The following is a 23,137-nucleotide window of genomic DNA, read 5'->3' on the forward strand; positions in this document are numbered from 1 at the left end:
TGCTTCTCCCTTTGCCTATCTACCTCTCTCTATTTCTCTTGTGAATAAATAAATAAAATCTTTCTTAAAAAATTATTTTTGATGAAGTTTCAGCTAACCAGTTTTTTTCTCTTGTGGTTTGTGTTTTATCCAAGAAATGTTCACCTATTCCAAAGTCACAAAAATTCTTTTCAAGTTTTCTTCTAGAAGTTTTATAGCTTTAGCTTTTGTACATTCAGGTCTATGATACATTTTGAGTTATTTTTGTTTATAGTGTAAGATAAGGGTCAATAGTTTTTTCTTTCATATGGGTATGAAATTAGTATTACTGAAATGATTATCCTTTTCTCATTGAATTACTTTTGTAATGTTTTTGAAAATCTGTCAATCATATACGTATAGAGATATTTCTGGACTCTAAATTCTGTTCCAGTGTCCAGTGGCATTTTTCTCCAATACATTGATTATTCCAATTTTACAATAAGTCTTAAAATACTGTAGTATGAGTCCTACTAAAATTTAAGTGTTTGGGTTATTCTAGACCCTTTGCATAATTATGTAAAATGTAGCATCAGCTTCACATTTTGATTGAGATTGCATCTAATCTATGTAACCAATCTGTGGATAATTATAATAATATTGAGTCTTCCAATCAATGACTATGATGTGTATTTACGCATTTATTTAGGTCTTCAGTTTCTCTCAGTAATGTTTTGTGGCTCTCATCATATATGTTTTATATGTATCTTAATAAATTTATTCCACAGTATTTCAAGTTCAGAAACGCATTATAACTAGAATTGTATTTTTTATTTCATTTTCCAATCATGTGTTGCTAATACACAGAAATACTGGTGTTTTTTATTTTTATTTTTTTTATATTGGTGTTTTTTAAATTGACCTTGTTTCCTTGCAGTCTTGCAAGGAAATTGAAATATTAGTTCTATTTGCTTTTTTATACATTCCTTAATATTTTGTAGATATATTATCCTGTCATTTTCAAACAAAAATAGTTTTACTTCTTTCTTTCCCATCTGTATGCCTTTTATTTTGGTAGAGTTTTGTTTGTTTGTTTTTGGCTTTTGTGCTTTATTTCAAAGTTAGGTCTTCTGGTAAAACATTGAATAGAAGTAGTAAGAGTAGATATCCTTGCCTTGTTCCGGATTTTCAGGGAAAATTACTTAGTGCTTTATCATAGATTAGATGTTGATTGTTAGTTTTTCATAGATCCCTGTTTCAGGTTGATTGAGCTCCCTTCCATTCCTAATCTGCTGAGATGTTTTTTGATCAGGAATAGGTATAGAAGAGTGTTGATTACTTTTTCTTCATTAATTGATCAAATACATATTCTGTTAACATGGTGAATAGCATTGGTTGATTTTTCTAACACTTAAGTTCAACCTTAAATATCTCGGTTAATCGTATTTTGTGGTCGCTTATTATCCTTTTGCATTTCTGGGTTCAATTTGCTAGTATTTCCTTATGGATCTTTGCATCTTTTGTTATGAATGAGTACAGGACTTAGTTTTCTATTTTTGCAATGTCTCTGTGTGGTTTTGTTATCAGGGTATTACTGACTTCATAAATAGAGTTGGATATGTTTCATTCTTTTCTATTTCTTAAAGTTTCTTTAGGTTTGGTATTATTTCTTCCTTGAAAGGTTGATAGTATTCACCAGTGAAGCCATCTAGACCTGCAGTTTTCCTTTATGGAAGGTTTTAAATTATAAATTCAATTTCAGAGGCTTTTCATGTTTTCTTGTTTCAGAGGCTTTTCATGTTTTTCTTTTTTTAGATTTATTTATTTATTTATTTATTTATTTATTTATTTATTTATTTATTTATTTATGATAGACTTAGAGAGAGAGAGAGAGAGGCAGAGACACAGGAGGAGGGAGAAGCAGGCTCCATGGGGGACTCGATCCCGGGACTCCAGGATCGTGCCCCGGGCCAAAGGCAGGCGCTAAACCGCTGAGCCACCCAGGGATCCCCTGTTTTCTGTTTTTCTTAGTCAATTTTGATTGTGTCTTACAAGTTCATTTATTTAATTTATAATATTGTTTATAATATTCCATTATCCTTTAAATCCATATAGGATCTCTAGTAATATTTTATGCCTTATATGGGTAATATTTCCTGTCTTGTTTTTTTCTTTTTCAGTCTAGCTAAAAGTTTATTAATCTTAGTGATCTTTCCAAATGAACAACTTCTGCTTTTTTTTATATAAGAATATAGTACATAATACATATACATATACATATACATATAAAATGTGTTAATCAGCTCTCTATGTTATCAGTAAGGTTTTCCAGTCAACAGTAGGCTCTTAGTTAATTTTGGGGAGTCCAAAGTTACGTATGGATTCTTTTTATTTTTTTAAGATTTTATTTTTAAATAATCTCTACACTCAACGTGGGGCTCAGACTTACAGTCCCAAGATCAAGAGTCACATGCTGGGATCCCTGGGTGGCGCAGCGGTTTAGCGCCTGCCTTTGGCCCAGGGCGCGATCCTGGAGACCCGGGATCGAATCCCACATCGGGCTCCCTGTGCATGGAGCCTGCTTCTCCCTCTGCCTGTGTCTCTGCCTCTCTCTCTCTCTCTCTGTGTGACTATCATAAATAAATAAAAATTAAAAAAAAAAAAAAAAGAGTCACATGCTCCACTAAGTCAGCCAGGCGCCCAATATGTAGACGTTCAACTATGCTGGGGCTGGCACTCCAAACCCCTCTCCCCTGCATTGTTCAAAGGTCAACTGTACTTTGATTTTTTTTTTAAGATTATTTATTTATTTATTCATGAGAGACACAGAGAGAAAGAGGCAGAGACACAGGCAGAGGGAGAAGCAGGCTTCATGCAGGGAGCCCGACGTGGGACTCGATCCCTGGACTCCAGGATCACGCCCTGGACCGAAGGCAGGCGCTAAACCACTGAGCCACCCAGGGATCCCCTGTACTTTGATTTTAATTTGCTCTTTGAACTTCTATATTTTTAAACTTAGACCTAACAACTTTTTTCTCTTCTAATATAAGCACTTACCTTTTAAGCACTGCCTTAGTTGTATGATTTAAATAATTTTAAATTTATTTAAGATTCTTTCTCTCTCTCTCTCTCCCCCTCTGCCCCTTGCTGACCTCACGCTTTCTCCCTCTCCCTCTCTCTCTGTAAAAAAAAAAAAGAGGAGTTATGGATAAATGTCAGTTTGTTAAATTTGTTACTGAACTCTTTTAAGCAGTGTCCTTTAAGTCTTCTGTATTCTTACTGATTTTCTGTCTGTTTGCTCTATCCCTGGCAGAGGAGTATTTAAACCTATAATTATTATTGTAAATTGGTTAGTTTCTCATTTCAGTTCTGTTTTTTCTTTACACATTTTGAAGCTGTTATCAAGTTCATACGTTACTTAAAATTGTTTTATCTTTTCATTGAAATTACCCATTCATTTATGAAATGTCTGCTATGCATGGCAATATTCTTTGATCTGCAGTCTGTTTGGTTGCTGTTTTCTTCTGGTTTGTGTTTTCATGGCAAATCTTTCTTCATCCTTTCACTTTTTTACCTATGGCTCTCTTTATATTTAAAGTAGATGTCTTGGGGCACCTGGTTGGCTCAGTCGGATAAGCATCTGCCTTCGGCTCAGGACATTGATCCCAGAGTTCTGGAATCAAGCACTGTGTGGGGCTTTCTGCCCAGGGGGAAATCTGCTTCTCCATCTCCCTCTGCTGCTCCCTCCACTCATGCCCCCCACCCCAAACAAATAAACAAAATCTTTTAAAAATTAGAAAAAAAAAGTGGATTTATTTTCAAAGCATTAGTTACGTACTTTTTTTTTCTATTTAGTTTGCCAATCTCATTTGATATTTTTAGTATCGAATTGTTTATATTAAATGTAATTTTTAACATAGTTTGATTTAAATATACTATTATTTGTTATCTATTTGTCCTGGCAGTGGTTGTACTTTTATCTTTCTCTACTGCTTTCATCTCAATTGAATTAACTGAGGTTTGGTTTTGTTTTAAAACTTTATTTTTTTACTTTTTAAAATTAAAAAAAATTTTAAGGTTTTATTTATTTGAGAGAGAGCACATGTGCATGAGCAGAGGGAGGGGCAGAAGGAGAAGCAGATCCCTCCCGCCCCCCAGCAGGGAGCCTGATGAAGGGCTCAATCCTAGGACTCTGGGAACATGAACTGAGCCAAAGGCGGACGCTTAACCAACTGAGCCACCCAGGCTCCCCTCGAATTTTACTTAACAACACTATTGGGATGCCTGGGTGGCTCAGCGGCTGAGCATCTGCCTCTGGCTCAGGGCATGGTCCCAGGATCCTGGGATTGAGTCCCACATCAGGCTTTTTGCACGGAGCCTGCTTCTCCCTCTGCCTATGTCTCTCTGCCTTTCTCTTTGTCTCTCATGAATAAATAAATAAAATCTTAAAAAAAAAACAAAACTACTATTGATTTACTTCTATCTGTTGTTTACTTTTTAATATAACTTCACATTTAATATAATTGTCTTCTAACAATATACTTCCATATTCTCCCTTCCAACTATGTACATTTGACTTTTATATATAAGTATATACTAAATGATACTTTGTGGTTAACATAGCATTAAACAATCAATGATCTTTTAAAAACTTTTTTTAAATGATAGGGTGCCGGGCAGCCCAGGTGGCTTAGCGGTTTAGCGCTGCCTTCAGCCCAGGGCCTGATCCTGGAGACCCGGGATCGAGTTCCACGTCAGGCTCCCTGCATGGAGCCTGCTTCTCCCTCTGCCTGTGTCTCTGCCTCTCTCTCTCTCTCTCTCCCTCTCTCTCTCTCTCTCTGTCTCTCTCTCATGAATAAATAAATAAAATCTTAAAAAAAAAAAAAGATAGGGTGCCTGAGTGGCTCATTTGGTTAAGTGTCTGCCTTTGACTCAGGTCATGATCTCAGGGTCCTGGAATCAAGCCCTACATCAAGTTGCATGCTCAGTGGGAAGCCTGCTTCTCCCTCTCCCTCTGCACCTGCCACCTCTTGTGTTCTCTCTCTTGCTCTCTATCTCAAAAAAATAAAATCTTTAAAAAAATTTTTTTTAGGATTTGGGATACAGAGGGAGAGAGGCACAGACACATGCAGAGGGAGAAAAGCAGGCTCCATGCAGGGAGCCCGACGTGGGACTGGATCCCAAGTCTCTAGGATCAGGCGCTGGGCTGAAGGCGGCGTTAAACCGCTGAGCCACCCAGCTGCCCTAAAAAATATTTTTAAATGAGAAAAAATCAAATATATTTACCATTTCTGGCATTCCTTATTTCTTCCTGTATTTAATTTTCCGTCTGCTTTAATTTTTCTTCTATAGAATAGAATTTCCTTTATCATTTCTTATAATGCAAATCTGGTGGTGCTTAATTCTTTCATTATTTATTTCTCTGAAACAGTCTTTATTTCATTCTGATTTTTTTTTTTTGAATCGTAGTTTATTTAGGAATATGTTCTTTTGTATCTAAATATTTGGGTTAGGGCAGCCCGGGTGGCTCAGTGGTTGAGCGTCTGCCTTCAGCCCAGGGCGTGGTCCTGGAGACCCGGGATTGGGTCCTGCGTCAGGCTGCCTGCGTGGAGCCTGCTTTTCCCTCTGCCTGTCTCTCTCTCTCTCTCTCTGTGTCTCTCATGAATAAATAAATAAAATCGTTTTATATATATATTTGAATTATTGGGGCACGTGGGAGGTTCAGCCTGTTGAGTGTCCAACTCTTGATTTTTGGCTCAGGATATAATCTCAGGGTTGTGAGATCGAGCCACCCATTGGGCTCTGTGTTCATCTCAGAGTCTGCTTAAAATTCTCTTCTCTGTCTCCATATGCTCCTCACTCCTCTCATATAATAAATATTTTTTAAAATAATAATAAACATTTGAGTTATCTTTATCTTACTGGTTTCTAAGTTAATTCCTTTGTGGTCAGATAATATACCTTGTATGGATTGAGTCCTTTTAAGTTATTGAGACATGTTGTCTATCATGATAAATGTTCCATGGACACTTGTTTTAGACATATATGCTGCTACTATCATACCATCAGATGAAGAGTTCTATAAATGTCTGTTAGATCACCTTGGTTTATAATATTGTTGATCATGGCTTTTAATCTTTACCGATTTTCAGAATCCTTATTCTATCACTTATTGCAATGTGTAGTGTGTCTTTTCATTTTTCTCTGGGTATTTTTAAGATTTTTCTCTTCATATTATTTCCTATAATTTGATTATGATATACATTAATAAGGTTTTTTTCTTTCTTTCTTTCTCTTTTTAATTGGGGTTCATTGATCATCCTGGATCTATAGAATAATTTTGGAATATTTTGGAATACTTTTGGCCATTTTTGTTCAAGTATTTTTCTTCCTTCATTCTCTCTGGAATATAGTTCCATGCATATTAGACAGTCTTTTTTTTTTTTTTTTTAAGATTTTATTCATCCATTCATGAGAGACACACAGAGAGAGGCAGAGACACAGTCAGAGGGAGAAGCAGGCCTCTGCAGGGAGCCCAATGTAGGACTCCATCCCAGGACTCCAGGATCACGCCCTGGGCCAAAGGCAGGCGCCAAACCACTGAGCTACCCAGGCTCCCTAGACAGTCTGTTGTTAACCTGCACATCGCTTCATGTGCTGTTCATTTTTCTAAAGTCTTTTTCTTTCTTTCTGTTTTGGTTTCTATTGCTATGTCTTCAAGTTCACTGATGTTTTCTTGCACAGTGTCTAATATGCTGTTAATCCTATCCAGTTAGTTTTTCATTTCAGGAATTATATTCTCATCTCTAGAAATTCTTTTTGGTTCTTTTAATATTTTCCATTTCCCTCCTCATTATGGTTTCCTTTCTGCTCTTGAATGTATGTGTAAGAGCTAAAATCCTTGTATGCTAATACTATATTCTCTATCATTTATAAGTTTGTTTTTATGATTTTTCCTACTGATTAGGGCTCTTGTATTCCTAATTTTTTTTGTATGTCTATTAATTTTCTCTTAGAATATGTGCATCGTGAATTTTATGATGTTGAATTCTGGACTTTGTTGTCTTTCTTTAAAGAATATTAGACTTTATTGTAGCAGGAGTTAAATCAACTTGCAAATACCTTTGACCTTCTTACGGCTTGTTTTTAAGCTTTTCAAGGATAGCTTTAGAGTAGTGTTAGCATACAGATGTAGGTTTATTTTGGCCCAATACTAAAAGGCATAATTTTTCTGGGGTCTCTTTCATGTCCCCTGTTTCAAAAGATGAGTATTCTCCACTCTAGGAAGTGTTTGGTCAGAGCTCAGACATGTCTTAGCTCTGTGTGAGCTGAGAGAATTGTTCACCTCCAAATAGTCCCCCAGTAACTTGATTTTGGGTTTTTTTTTCTTTTTTCAGGGGTATTGAACAGTTCTTTTTTGTCTCTCCTCATTGTATTTAGTGTGGCAAAACAAAAATTTGGTCTTTATAATTGTAATGAGTAGCACCTACAGGCTAAAGGAAGTTAGAAGTGATATTTGAATATATGAACTATCATGTGAGACACATAGAAGAGTTATAACTTATTTCTCCAGTGAATTTTAAATGAGTGATAAAAATATAGTCTATAGAAATTATCAGGGGGCACCTGGGTGGCTCAGTTGGTTAAGCAACTGCCTTCAGCTCAGCTCGTGATCCTAGGGTCCTGGGATTGAGCTCCACTTTGGGCTCCCTGCTCAGTGGGCAGCCTGTTTCTCCCTCTCCTTCTGCCGTTCCCCCTCTTTGTTCCACCCCCCCCAATAAAATCTTGTTAAAAAAGGAAAGAAATTATCAAATAAAGAAGAATTTCCAAGTGAGAATACTTGATTTTTGAAATTGTCTCTTTCTTTGGCATCTATATAATTACAGGTGATTTTCCCTTTTTTATTATTCCTTTTCTGTTTTTTTTCCTGATATTTCTTCTCCCTTTTTAAAGATTCTTTTTTTTTTCACTCTGTTTGCTATTATTCTTAGAAAACTTACCATTTTCATTTTAATATTTATCACCCTGCAGATTATATCCATCTTTACATATACTGCTCAAACCTGTCTTCTGAGATACAGACCTGAATTTTCAAATTCCTATTGAGGGGCAGTTCTATTTGTTTACCCTATTTCTTCAATAAAATATACCTAAAACTTGAAGCTTTATACTTTCTCCAAATAATTTTCTCTTACTTCTCTTTTTCTCTTCAATGGCTCCCAGCTCTTCTCTCTTCTCTTATGTCATGTGTTCCTAAAATATTACAGTCATCTTTGAAACCTCCCTGTCCTATAATTAATTGCCAAGGCCCATTAATTTGACTTTTTCAGTGCTTCTCATGTCTTTCCTCTCATTTTAATTTCTGCTGCAACATCTATTTGTTCATTCATTTAGTAAGTACTTGTTGAAATCCTACCTATGCTAGGACTTTTCCCATAATAAATAGGAGTTATATGACCTTTATAATATAGCAGAGTACTCAGAAATAATAGGACCCAATAAATACTTGTGAAATAACTCACTGAATGAATATATTAGGTTGAACCTTATGAGACTAATTTTTTAAGGTTAGAGCAGTCAGATGTTAGCAATCTCCTATGTTCAACAAGTACACTACTATTAACAATCATACTAATATTCAGAGAAATACATATTAAGTTATTCCTAATACTATTAATGCTAACAGTAATATTATTAATGTTTTATATAATCTCTTTCATTAAACTACAAAACTTGACTTTTTCTCTTCTTTACCTACCAGGAAACACGAAATTATCCAGAATCATACCCACAACTGCCAAGGGATGAAACAGTGGAGAACCCTCATCTCCAGAAGCACATTCTGGAATTAGCGTCCATTCTGGATGTTCGAAATGTGTTCCTTGAGAGTACCATAGATGACTATTAAAACAAAAACCCTCTGGTTGAAAAATTTTTCATTTGCCACAGATTTTACATGGTGCAGTTTTCTAATGTGATGACAGACATAGTGGTGTTACTTAGTTTTAATTTTTTAATTTAAGGCCACCATTTTAAAAAACTGAAAAAATTGTTCAAACTTTTAGGGTAACTGTTTTAAAATACAGTCTTTCAAGTCTTTTGAAAAACTCAATCTTGGAATTTTTACTTTTTAGTTTTGAGGTATGGCTGTTTACCTCCAACATCTATCGCTACATACAAATAGTCAATGTTCTCACCCTCAAAAGAGTAAATCATTTATTTTTATATAATAAGGAAAATCCAACTCTTATACTTGGACCTTAAATGTATGGATTTGGAAAATATATCGTTGTTCACAAAAATGAAACTAGCCAGCATGGACTATTAAAGATCAAGAACAGTCTTTCCATAATATTTCTTTTCATTCCAACTTAGTAGGTAGACAAATGTGTGATTCTTTGAAACATAATCAAGACAGTTTTTGAAATCATTTAATTTATTAAATACTGTCATAATTTCAGAAACTGTAGAGGATTGATTTACATCAGAGAGTTAAATCTTTGATTGGAGTCTTACGATGATAAATACCATTTGGAATGTGTGAGCCCTGTGTTATCATGAGATATGCTGGCATATTTGCTTTCTTTGTAATGGGAATGCTGGGAAAAAAAAAAAAGACTTTTAAGTATTTCAGTCAAAAAAATCAGATTGTTGGTTTCATAATACAATGTTTCCACAAGGAATTCTACTTAAACTCTTAATTCATGATATCAAGTTTAAAGACTATACAGATTGAAGGCTGTGGCATATAGTACAGAGGTTATAATGTTTTTGCCTAGTTCACATTTATGAGACTTCAAAGTCAGAGATGTTATTTTAGTTGGGGGTAACTGAATTGTTATTTAACCTAAAATGGAAGCAACTTTTGCATTGACAATTTGGAAATAAGATTTTTTACAATACCTTATCTTTAATATTTTATATTCATGCACAAGTTTTTTATTATTTTAAGTAGGACTCGGTATATAATGTAAGGTTTTTTGTGTTTTTCTTCTCTGTCATCCCCTTCATGATTTCATAAGCATTAGTGATAATGTTTTGGGTTTTTTTCCCCCCTTCTTTTGACAACACAGCATTCAAGTTCAGAAATCTATGAACCAAAAGCCTAATTTCTACCTAATTTGCTGTACAGGCTCACATTCTACCTCTGGCAGTCCCAGGGGAAATAAGGTGATTGCTTTTGGTGCCTCTTTCCTATGTCCTTAGGGAAATTTTACTGTAATATTTTTAACTTGGTTTTCATTTCGGGCATAGGGAATTATTTGGGTCTGAGTTATTCATATGCCTGTTCCAGTTTGTTGATTTTTCATCTAAAGTCTTGAAATTATTTTTCTTGGGTTTAGGGGACTTCGTGGCATTTTATTCATTTCTTTTTCATTATTTTTGTTTGTTCTTTTAAACATTATTTCAGAAAGCTTTAGAAAACTTATCCAAGAGGGAGATTTCCTTTGCCTAGTGGGTTGTCTTTTTTTTATAAGATAAAGACTGCTTTTCTGTTTTTTAGTACCTTTATAAACTTCATAGCTTTCCTTTCATAATGGTGTTCGCCTGGATTACAGTAATAGGCTGACCCCCTTGTTTCAGTTCCCCTGAAGTTGTGTGCCAGTAATGTACCTGACATCATGTATTTTCCTCTCTTCTGATGCTTAAAATAATATTCATCCTCCTGAGCTTTATTCTCACCTGCTTAGCATTAAGAACACTGGTCTGAGAACTAGGAGACCTGAGTTCTAATCCTGGCTTTGCTGGTAACTAGCTTTATGCCCTTTGACAAGTGTCTTCATGTTTCTGTTTTATAGTATTTTCATCTGTAAAATGAAGGCATTAGCCCAAGGTTCCATCCGGTTCTGTGGTTCTATAGTTGCAATCTTGATTCCAAAAGAATTGATTTCTCTCCCCCGCCACCTGGAAAATTGGTTTCCCTGAGTTTAGCATAGATATTTTCTTTCCTAAGTCATATTTACCTTATTTTTGTTCACGAAAATATCTGGGTCTCAGTTATTGTAGAAGCTAACCTTGTGAAGAAATTAGTGCTTTTGTGATTAGAAACATATTTGTCCAAGAACAAAGGGTCTTAGAAATCACAATGAGGGTTTAGATGATGGCATTGTTCCTTGAGCTGATAGTAGAGTAATTTCTTATTGGCAGTTAAAAATCTGAAGTGAGCCAAAGCAATCTTGGATCTTTAAGAAAAGAAAACTGTGGTAGAAAATTCTAAACCTTTGTTTCATTCATGCCTTCAAAAGAATGTGTACTGAACAACAGCTATACTCCAGATTTTGTTCTAGGCATTGGGAAGCAAATGAAATAGACTTAAAAATCCTTGTCTTCTTGAAGCTTATATTTTAGTAGAAGGAGTCAGGCAATAAAAATAACTTATGTTAGAGAGTTGTTAGTTGTATGAAGAAAGTTTAGAACACGGTAAGGGAAATGTTTTGATTGTTTTTGGGTTAAGAAGAGTGTCTGAGTGATCAGGGTCAGCCTTATTGAGATTACATTTGTGCAAACACTTCTTCTTTCTTCCTCTCTTTTTCTTTCTCTTCCTTCCTTCCTTTACTTTTTATTTATTTATACTTTATATATGCTTGAATATGTAGCATCTAATGAACTGTCCTGTACCCCTCACCAAGCTTCTATATTTTAAGACATTACTTTAAGCAAGGACAAGAAATGTAAAAGGACAATCACTCATGGGTGTTGGCAAAGAATTTCTTTCAATGTATACTCATACCCCTTTATAAATATAAAAATATTAAGCCCCTTACTTATTTAATTTTAGAATTCATAGAAATTTACACATTGGATCTAAACAAAACAGAGCAATGGAAAAAAGCACTTCCTTGTTTTCAAATTGCACAAACTCCCCCTGGAGATTCTGATACAGTCTCTCACCTCCCTTAAGAATCACTGCAAACAAAACAAAGTAGAGGATTGCAAGAAGTCCCTTACATACAAGACAATGTTAAGCACAATGGAATTATTTTCTCTTTATCCATATATTTCTGAAGTGGGTAAAGCAGCTATTTCCCCTATTTCTCAGAAGGCTGAGACCCGAAAACACTAGGTTTACTCATAGTGGCAGAGCTAGAACTAAAACTCAAATCTCCTAACCACAGCCCAGTCTTTCTGGTAGCTCAGGTTGCTTTCTCTAATGAACAAGAAAGAAATAATTAGATATTTCTATTTTGGCACAAAAGGATAAGGTATTTTTAAAATATATCAAATAGCGAAACCAGAAAATCAGTCAGCCCTAGCAAATTTTTATTTATTAATTATGAAAAATCCCCAGTCAGACAATTTAGTGTTGATTCTAGCCAAGATATATTTTTTTGTATCTGTGTGTGTGTTATTCTCCTAGGAAGTGGTGCTCTCGAAACCTCTCAAAGCACATAGAATTTACTGTACCCTTTATATTTTTACCAAGTTGAAATGTTTTGAAATTATAAAAGCAAAATGCAGGCTAGTCATGGCTGAAATTTTCCTAATACAGGATCTGGATTTTATTTTATTTCCTTACTTGTGGTTACTGCCCTTCATTTTCTTCTTGTAGTAGAATTCCCTGAAGCATATTAAGTGATAATTGTACTGAATTTCATTGAGGAAAAGGGAAAAGCATCCAGTCTGATTTAATCTGTCAATTTGTGGAGCTTTCTTTAGCATTCTTCTACAAATTTAATCTCTGACCTGTGAGACTTCAAAACTTCCTATCTCTTAAAAGGGGTTTGAACTCTGTTGAAAATCTTGTACTTAGTTATCCCTTGTAATCAGCCTGATACATAGAGAACATTCTGGACTGAAAATATATAGTAAGGTGCCAAGGTCAGCAAACTTGGCTACTGCCAGTGATTCAGAACCACCTCCCTACCCTAAGTGAGTAAAAAGATTTGATATGAATATGAATGGTATGAATCTCCTGGTGATATTTTGGATGTATATGTTCTGTGTGTGTTTGAAGAGTATAAAGGGTATTTACGGAGGGCTCTTTTGTTGACCTTATTTATTTGAAAATCTTATTTTATTTGTAATTGCATGTGTATATTTTTGTGATGCTAAATGCAATCTCTGTGTATACTTTTTTGTATATATGTACATATTTGTAAATATATTGTTATGTAATGATGCAGTATGTGTATATTATATACCCATACCCATTGTGGGCTGAATTTATTTAAGTTCTGTAAGGACATCATAGTGGCATTGTTCATGCTGCTGTAATTAGGTTGTGGCTGTATCTCATTCATGAGCCTCTATTTTGAGGGGCTTGTGTTTGGGTAAAATTGGCTATTTTGGAGTTGGAATTAGGATGAAAATCTTAACAGAAAGCAAGATGTTCTTAGCTTTAAAATCGCCTGCCAATTTCCATTTAAATGGATGATAAATTAGTGATATAAACCTGAAAGACCTTATTGTGTGAAACTGAGACACCAGCAGGTTCTTAAGCTATATTAGTCCTTTATTTTCTTGACCCATAGTTGGGGATTATTACTGAGTAGTATTTATATTGAGAATTAAGGGGCTGTGGAAAAAATTACTTTGATCACATTTCAAAATAGATAGGAAAATGTCCTTTAAATAGAGAAATTTGTTTGTAGTTGCAATGTCAATACCTGATACTAAATTTTAATTTGAGAAAAGTGTTTTCACTGATGTGTCTCATTTTATATCTGTCTCTGTGAGGCAGAAAACGGGGCATTAGCTAGGGGAAGGCTGTACCTAGGTGGGGTGGGATTTAATAAGGAACAGGAGATTATTAATAGTATATTTGCAGCAGCAGCTGTGATTAATTTAGTCGTCTCAGCATTTCAGACTATAGGTTTTTTTTTTATTGGAGTTGCATATCAAAGATGAGTAGGCTCATCTGAGAAAATGGTTCCAGTGAATAAAATGCCTCCAGTTGTATTTCTTTGTCTCTATGAGACCACTTGTGTTCTGCAAATTGATAATATTCACACATGAAATAGCAATTCTTAATATTTAGGTGCATGGCATGCTATAAAATCTGGGCCTCCAAACTTCTACCATAGATGATGGGTGGGGGAGGATATCCTCTTAGAGGATAGTAAATATGTGCAGTGCCAATGTGTGAACATGGAATATCACAGAGTATCAATGTTCAGTCTCTCCTATCTTCACCTGGCATGTGTATTTGCATGGACGAGTGTAGGAGATCTTTAGTATACACTTGAATACATTCACCTCAAAAATTACATAGAGGTCATTTCTGCATGATGAAATATAATTGCAAAACAACTGTTTACCCCATTATTTTTCAGATGATTACATCTGAGTGATACAATATTAAATTATCGTAAATAGAGGTGTTTGAGTCAGAAGTCGCTTTTACCACCCAACAAATGTCATGTTTGCCGCTTCATTTTATTTTTAATAAGGAGCCAACTATTCATAACACCTCTCAATTACTATTAAATTTAAAATAAAGTTATAATGGCCTTTTTTAATATTAAAATTTGGTAATGTACTATTTCTGAAAAATCAGTGAAAATGTGACATTCTTTTGTTATTGTAACTAAATCACTTACTGCAATTGGAGAGTAGCAGAGCAGATGTTATGCTGTTTAAAATTCATAGATCTGACTCAGGCTCAGTGTGGACATTAATTTGAGAAAGGAGCAGCAATAAGAAGTGCAGTAGAGAGATTGACATTGTGAATATGACCTCTGTTTCAAACAGATGTAAATACAATAACTTTGTAGTTAAGTAAGGTAAGAATTGCTTAGAAAACCAAGCCTATTCCCCCATTCTGTACTCTTAGACATTGATACTTTATTCCTATTCATGCAGCACCTCCTAGTCTTTTCTGGACACTGTGACCACTTTACCTTAAAAAAAAGAAAAAAAAAAAGGCAATTCATCTTCCTCAAAATAAAATTTCAGGACACGGTATTACACGGTGTTCCAGCTTCACTGAATTTTTGGACAGAGACTTACTAAGCATGCCTTGTGTTTAAGGAAAAATAATTGATGTGTGAATGGAATCAATCGCCTATTGAAGGGAAGGGTGTCAGGATAATGTAGTGGGACATACCCTTAAATTGGGTAAAGATAAGCATATGAAATTAAGTGTAACTGATTTGTTGGTGCCATAGAAATATTTCCTTTGGAAGTCTGTAAATATGAGATGTTTTCTTAAGCTAAAATTGGTATTTTTCACTTACTAGATTGGTGTAACTTTTGACAATTCCATTTCTGTGTAACACTGTTAATCACTGAAGCACCATTTTTTAATTTTAAAACGTTTTTTGTTGATTTCTTTTGCGTCTTCTTTAAAAGTTATCAAATCTAAGCAGTGTGTTTTTTTTTAAAACATTATTTGAACAGTAGATTCAATTTTTTAATAATTTAAAGTATATTTTATTAATTCTGTACTCCAGATTCACTTAAGCCTAAATTTGGTCATAAAACATAGTACATATTAGGAATATTTTCCTATTTTGGTGAACATTTCCAGTCTATATCCTAAGACAATCATCTTTTTAGGTGTAGTATTGTTTATTGAGACATTGGTAATTTCAGGGTTCAGAGTTTTACTCTTCTAATAGGCTTATGGAATGAAAGTTAATTGAGTGATCCTATCATGTTCAGAATGAGATAGGGAATTACAGCTAGCCTTCATATAGGTTTGCAGTAAATGGTATTTAAACTTTTATATCACTAATATTATTTTCTCTTTTGAAGCTTTTGTGAATATCCACTTGTCTATGATGAAAATTAAGATTTGTTAACATTAAAATTTGACCCATAAGTTTTCTCAAACATCAAATCACTATGATCAACCATTGTAAAATGTGAAATGATAATCCCAAAATAAATACTTCCAAACCATAGAAAAATAACCGCTGCATTATTAAAAAATTTTATTCCTACCCTCCTTTGCAGGTTATGATTTTTCCTAATTTATATGTTGTGATGCATTTAAAATCTGCAGGAAAAAAAATTGCTTAGAGTGTTTTAGGACAATAAGAATTTTTATTATTTCCTGAAGAATTAGGGTTTTTTTTTTTTAAGCTCTTGGTTATCTTATAAAAAATAACTCTCGATGGCTCAGTAAAATATTTTAGGACTTCATGTTCATAGCTTTTTATAGTAATTGGATTACATTCCTTTTGCCACATAGACCATATGGCTAGTTCTCCAATGATTTGTTTGTTTGTTTTCAATAAACCTTGCTGTTCAACAATCAGAGTCTTATATTTTGGAGACTTCTTCCAGTTGAGGTAGACAGGACTTAAATATTAGGAAAGCCAGATACAATGTCCTAACATTTTCACAGTATAACTTACAAGTGAAGGAAATTATCCAAATAGGTTATCTTCATTGTGTAGCACCAATATGAATAGTAATTCCATTAAATGTTGAATCATATGAAGCAGTTATAAATCATTTCTTACTTTGCTCTAAAAATTATTGTCATTTCAGGCCACATTTATTCTTTTCTCTGGGCAGTTTCCATTGTAAGGTTGAATATCCTTTTTCTTTATTCAAATCATCACTAAAGGTTAAGCTAATCACATAGGAGTTAAAATAAATTATGTTTGATCTTTTTCCCTGGAAATAATGGTGAACCTCTTGTCTATATTATGGATATTAGGCATAAATGCACTTGTTTCAATCATAGCAGAACCATTTGGAGAATACAATTACTTGATTTTGTAGTGGTGTGAAATACTTTTTAAAAATTGTGCTCATCTGTAACTGAAATGTTATAGAATTGTAACACTATAGAGAATATAGAGTTATATTAATTAGCTCTCCTCAAGAGATTGAAGCACAATAATTTTCATGTAACAGTTCTTATCCAAGTGCTGCTAATCTTTGTGCAAATAATGAAGCTATATGGTTGCCTATCTAGCTATTCACAAATCACTGTAATCCTTGAGACGTAGTCTTGTTGCTCATTTGTACTAAATTTTGGGTATTGTGGGTTAATATTTTAGATCAAAATCTGTCAACTCAGCTCTGTGAGACAGCAAACCATTTGGATTCATTTTATGTTTTATATGTGTTATCAGTAGAATAAATTTTGAAGGGGCTATTTACTACCAATGACTAAAGGGGAAAATTATATTGTCAATGTCATTTGACTTGAACATTTGTGGTATTGTGAAAGTCTATTTGTTGTGTTTCTGAATTGCTTAAGCCATACATACTCCTAAGGATGTTTTCCTGTCGTGTTCCTTTTCAGCAGCCTTTTTCTGCTTTGTCTGTTATGGTTAATACTTCATAGATTTTAGAAACTGAGAAGTTACTGAAACATTTTATTTTCTTGAGTTCATCACTTTCAACTCTTGTATGATGTGTGATTTGTCATAAAGGATAGCAAGCCTTTCACTGAACTACTTCACTAAATGAATTTCATAGTAAAAACACTGTGATTCTGCAGAGTGGATTCAGTAGGCCCTTCTTTGCAACGTTTTTGTCTATTACTGTGCCTACCACCTTTAGGGCACTAATGGTAGAGGATGGAAAGTTGAACGTTTTGATGTTTATTGAATAACAAGATCACAGAAAATTTGATTTTTGTTGTCTGTATTGAAAACATTTTTGCATTGATAAATGTTCTCTAGGAATGTGACTACATTCATCAGGTGTGAACTCTTGTAAATGAATTTTGTATCTTGAATCCACGTGTATATTAAGTGTATCATCAATATAAAAATAAACATTATTTGCTTAACGTTTTTGGTACTTCTTCAGAATCGCTGACAACGTAAGTAAGCAAACCCTAAACTGTTAGGGTTTGCTTCTTCCAGATAATACCTGAGACACTTCCGACTCTCGGGGTCCTAGCTTCCATGCTTATTCTTCTAGTTGGTAAATTTCTTCTAAGTTCTAATCTTGGTGTTTTCCCTGCCCATCTCGCCGTGCTCAAAAACTGCCATACTCAGAGGGAAGATCGTTTGGGAGGATGGGTGGAAGCTGCTGACCCTCTGGCTGTTTTTAGGTGCTGGGCAAGAACAAGAGTGACTTCAGTGCGGAATGTCTGGCTTGGTTGGCACTGAAGGGTCCATGGACCCGATGTAGGCTAATTTGCAGTGTAACTTTGAACAAGAGCAGTTTTACCTCTTTGGAGTTTGTTCACCTGTCGCAAGGTGGAGGCCCACTAGATTATGAATGTAGTGGAATGCCATTAGCTCGTTCATGAAATGCGGTATGTCGGAGTGCATCGTGTAAGGGTGGGATTCTGGGAACTTCTTTCAGTGTGTGTCCTGGGTTGCGGTATAAAACCTAACCTGCAACGGGTCATAAGCATCAAAGTCCAAACTAGTCACAGAGCGCGAAGACCTAGTTCTGGTTTCTGAAGCCGCAGGGTTCTGTGAGGAGGGAGGCAGGGCCTTGCGGTGATCACGTACGACTACAGGTGGGCAAGACTGCGGGGCAGGGCACGCTGGGGCCGGGAAGCGGGAAGCGGGAAGCGGGAAGCGGAACGGACACGCCCCGCTCGGCTCAGCCCCGGCCTTGGGGCTCTAGAGCGCCCGACGCACGCGGGTCCCACCGCCACCAATAGGATGCTTCTCCCTGCTGCCACGAGGCTCCTCCCACTGCCCCGCTCCGCACCACCCCCTTTAAAAAAAACCCCGAACAAAGGCTTTGGCCACCCAGTCACCGTCCGCGGGCCGGGCCGCCGGCTGACGTGGCGGAGCAGCCTTAGGCGGCGGTCAGCCCCGCGCCCGCGCCCTCCGGCGACTCCAAACCAACCGCCGCCCCGACGGGCTCGCAGGCGACCGCGGCGACCGCGCGCGGGCGCATGCGCGCGGCGGATCCTCCCCGCGCTCAGCCACTTCCGGCGCGTTGGTGGAGGTGCGGTTCCGGGTCGCTGCTCCGCTCGCCGGCCGGCCGCGGGGGCTGGTGACGCGGGCCGGCGTTCGCGAGAGGTCCCGGAGGCGGGGCCCTGCCGGCTGCCGAGAGAGCGGCAGGTGCGCGGGCGGGGGCCGGAGATGCCAGCAGGCCCCTCTTCCTCTCGGTGGCCTAGGTCGGCCTCCGGAGCGGCCCGGACGGGGCGGCCCAAGACCCGAGGCGGGGGGCGGTACCGGGGTGCCGAAAGGGCGGGGGTGGGAGCAGACGGGCTGTCCGGCCTGGGAGTCTGGGGCAGGGGCTTTCAGGATCCCCCTCCCCCCTCCCCCCCCAGCGACCTTGGACAAGTCACACCTCTTTCCTGGGTCTCATGCTGTCAAGTGGGAGAGGCGTCGAGTCAGTCCCCCCTCTTCTTTGACAGTCCAGACGCGGGCGGTTCAAGAGTGAGCCTGAGCGAGTGGGGCCCAGACCCCCGAGGCAGGTACCTGCCTCACCCTGGGCGTTAGCCAGTTTCTTTCACCCAGTGTAGCCTTTCTTTTTCTCAGCGACGCTCTCAGTGCGAGTCAAGGAAGGCTCTGACTAGACAGCCCGGGTCTGGCCAGGTAAACAAACCATGTGTGACTGGTCAGAACCAACTGAGATTAAATACTGGCCCCGGGGGAAGCCGTGGTTTCGTTCCAAGTTGTGTTTGCTTTGGGGCTTCCAAAGTGAAGTGAATTTAGGCACCGATGAGAGATTGCTCTTCTTTGTACCTGCTAGTGAAGCTCTTTAGCAGATCACAAGCGCAAAGGAGAAGGTAGCCAGCCCACTGAGGTTTGTGGCAGTGATAGATTCTCCCCTGTCTTCCGGTTAACTCTCCCTCTCTCCTCTTGCATTTACCCCCAGCATTTTGGCCTTACGCTTGAAAGGAAATACCCAATGCATTGTATCTTTGTTTTCATGCAGGACAGAATGCTTTGATCTCCAAGCTGTTTTAAATCTGGTAGATAAGCCAGGTGAGTAGGTGGTTTGCAGACATTGAAGAATTGTACAGGCTTAAATGGACCATATGGAGTGGTAAGAAGTCATTTTGTAGATCTCAGAGCGGAACTTAGGTGCCCTCCGCAGCACATGGTAACTTAAGGTTGGAACCAGAATACTAGGGTTTCATGCAACACCGGGAGAAAAAGATGTTTGAATCTCGTGTTGAATATCACATAAAACATTCTGAAGATAAAACTGAGTTCAGGTCATTTTAATCACCCTTAAAAGAAAACTGTGCAGCGTTTCCAGGACATGTTTAAGGGTATCTGGTGCTTAAATAGGGTAGTTGCCTGGCTTGCCTGTTTTTTCTAGGTTGTCAGCTTTTTCTAGTTGACAGCTGTTGGCAAACCATCCTAGATTATTGCACCTTTATCCCACTATTGAGTTACATATTTTTGTCTTCATCTTACCAAAAAAAAAAAAAAAAGAAAGAAAGAAAAAGTAAACTGTAGTTAATATTGGGGGCAGGGTCCCAAACCATCATGTGATGTTAATGTGTACCCTGGGAAATTTTACTAAATGTGTTATATGCCATAGCCAATGTGGCATGATAAAAAATCAGGACTTGTGAGTCAGAGTCCAGGGCTCAAATACCAGCCCTGCCACTTAAGCACACACTCTGGCAGATTACCTCATCTCCTCGAGACTGGATCTTCTTATCTGTTTATGCATGTGAAGCATCTGAGTGTTTTTTAAATGTTTAGCAATTGTGTTCTATTAAATGTACATGTAAAATTAAGAAACTTAATTTTGAAACCTGAAGCTTAACACAGCAACTCAGTGGTGAAACCTCTGCTGTGTTTAACTTAGCCCTCTCTCATCTGATTTATAGATACTGTGTTCCATAAACCCTTGGCCCACATTTAAGTGGGAATGCAGCTATCTTGGATGTCTGGAACCTTTTAGGCACCAGTCTCTGAAGTCTTGGTTGCTGGCCTAAGGACTAGACTACTGGTTTGGTTCACAAGCTGGTCATCTGTGCAGGATAGCCACACAGCAAAAAAATGTTTGCAAAACTAAAGAAGAAAATTGCAGAAGAGACTGCTGTGTCCCAGAGGCCAGGAGGTGCTACTAGGATCCCACGGTCAGTGAGCAAGGAGTCGGTTGCCTCTATGGGAGCTGACTCAGGAGATGACTTTGTAAGTATATTCTCTAGTTTTTAATATTTGGTACAGTCTTGATATATTTTTTAAATAATACTTCGGAGAATATTTTCAATAATTATTTTCTTTTAAAATTGAAAGATTATCTGGGGCTTATATTTTATTCTTCTTAATTTAAGGTGCTTTTTTTCCCCTATTTTTTTGGGAGTCCTTTTTCATAGTCTTTACATTATCCTCTTGTATCCTTTTTACACCTTGTGCATCATCTTTTATATTTCATTTCTCAAAAAGCCTTGGCCTGTTATTTCTGCAGACAGATATACTTTAAGATATTGTGGCCCAACATGGTCTGGGAGTTAGTCAGAGTGCACTATTTTACTGGGAAAGTTGATGAAAAGATGACACCGATGACTGCAATATGTCCCTTATTTGTAAAGGACCTTTGTGTTTGGAAAGATTTCAGAAAAGTGGAGATGCTGTTGTGTCAGGTTAGATGTGATGCCTTAGGATTAAAAGTGTGTCTTTGGCATAGGACAGGATCCTCTCAAAGTCCGATATCTTTTTTAAAAAATGATTTATTAAAAAAAATGATTTAGAATTCTTGATATATGTAAAGGAATGTATGTAATATAAATGTAAAGTATAAAGCATAAAAATAAAATGAACAGGGATCCCTGGGTGGCGCAGTGGTTTGGCGCCTGCCTTTGGCCCAGGGCGCGATCCTGGGGACCCGGGATCGAATCCCACATCGGGCTCCCAGTGCATGGAGCCTGCTTCTCCCTCTGCCTGTGTCTCTGCCTCTCTCTCTCTCTGTGACTATCATAAATAAATAAAAAATAAAAATAATAAATAAATAAATAAATAAAATGAACACTTGTTAATATGTCACCTTCCAAAGAACTAGAACATTATGGATACTGTTGAAACCACTTGTATGCTCCTGCCCAGGTCACTTTCTTCCTACCTGCCCTCCAGATAAATTTTGTATTGATCATTCTCTTGATTTTTAAAATATTTTCCCAGATATGTATATATTTGTAAGCAATTTATTGTTTAATGTTACTTATTTGTGCACTTCATAAAAATGGTATTCCATAGTTTTCTTAAACTTTTTTTTTTCTCTTAATTCACCATATTTCCGGAATGCATCTGTGTTCCATGAAGCTGCGATTCATTTGTTTTTACTGCTAAGATTCCAGCATTTAACAAGGCCACAATATATCTCTGTCTTTTCCTGATGTTAGACACTTGAGCTGTCTCCATGGTCAGATGAGTGTCTTCCTCCTTTCTTGTACTACCTCTCCTGGGTCAGATTACATGGCAGAAGCTATTAGGTTATTGGGATGGAACAATAAGATGACCAGATCTAAATCATTGGCTGCTATATTTAACAGGAAATATAATGTACATTTGATCCCCAGGCTGAAGGATATAGTTTCAGTGCTGAGTTCTGTGGCAGAAGTACCCGCTTTGCCTTCATGATGACATGCTAAATGAAGTCTCTCATCTTGAATGTATTCCAGATATAGATAGTGGTGTGAATTCAGGAACTATTTTCTTTTGAGACTTCTAAAGTAAAATACTTGGACTTACTGTTTATACATTCTAATCTTCACTCCCTAGCTCCACACCTGTATATCCCATTGCATATATTTCTCTAACCAGATGTTTTTCCTTTAGTGTCTCAAATTCTAAAATGAACAAATGAGGGATCCCTGGGTGGCGCAGCGGTTTAGCGCCTGCCTTTGGCCCAGGGCACGATCCTGGAGACCCGGGATCGAATCCCACGTCGGGCTCCCGGTGCATGGAGCCTGCTTCTCCCTCTGCCTGTGTCTCTGCCTCTCTCTCTCTCTCTGTGTGACTATCATAAATAAATAAAAAATTTAAAAAAAATAAAAATAAAAAAAAAATAAAATGAACAAATGAAATGCAGTAGAGAGTAGTAGTTAGGAACTCAGGCTAAGGATCAGACATGGATTTGATTCCCAGCTTCATTGTTATTATGTGACTTGGGGAAAATTCATTTTCTATGCCACATCTGTAAAATGGGGTTAGGAACTATATTAAAGTATGTGTGTCCCCAAGGTTCACCCTAAGGTTCAGTTATTTACTAAGTGAATTCACAAGACTCAGGATGATTTACTAACTGTTAGTATAATCAGTGGCAAGGTATAATCAGCAAAGGGAAAAGGTGCATGAGGCAAACTGGAGAAAATCAGGTGCAAACTTCTAAGAGTCCT

The 23,137-nt window shown here is 37.1% G+C and overlaps 2 protein-coding genes across 11 annotated transcripts in view; both read left to right on the forward strand.

Moving 5' to 3' along the window:
* The window catches only part of SCAI (suppressor of cancer cell invasion), a 165,346-nt gene extending 147,693 nt beyond the window's left edge, over positions 1–17,653 (forward strand). For all 3 annotated transcript variants that reach the window (XM_038549373.1, XM_038549375.1, XM_038549374.1), the window contains one exon: positions 8,720–17,653. In XM_038549373.1, the coding sequence (XP_038405301.1) occupies positions 8,720–8,866 (147 nt within the window). In that variant the 3' untranslated portion in view covers positions 8,867–17,653. The remainder of the gene's footprint in view (positions 1–8,719) is intronic.
* A 1,106-nt stretch (positions 17,654–18,759) lies between these two features.
* Positions 18,760–23,137, forward strand: part of GOLGA1 (golgin A1) — a 48,872-nt gene continuing 44,494 nt past the window's right edge. For 5 of the 8 annotated variants that reach the window (XR_005365000.1, XM_038549378.1, XM_038549383.1 and 2 more), the window contains exons 1-3: positions 18,760–18,893; positions 19,717–19,766; positions 20,627–20,933. Coding sequence is in view for 7 of the 8 variants with exons in the window: in XM_038549378.1 (XP_038405306.1) it covers positions 20,799–20,933 (135 nt within the window). In the remaining variant the exon portion in view is untranslated. Of the gene's footprint in view, positions 18,950–19,134; positions 19,374–19,564; positions 19,585–19,716; positions 19,767–20,626; positions 20,934–23,137 lie in introns of those variants that run through there. The other 3 variants (XM_038549380.1, XM_038549379.1, XM_038549381.1) reach the window with 3 other exon arrangements.

This window comes from Canis lupus, chromosome 9 (genome assembly GCF_011100685.1).
Source record: "Canis lupus familiaris isolate Mischka breed German Shepherd chromosome 9, alternate assembly UU_Cfam_GSD_1.0, whole genome shotgun sequence".
NCBI classification, from domain to species: Eukaryota; Metazoa; Chordata; class Mammalia; order Carnivora; family Canidae; genus Canis; species Canis lupus.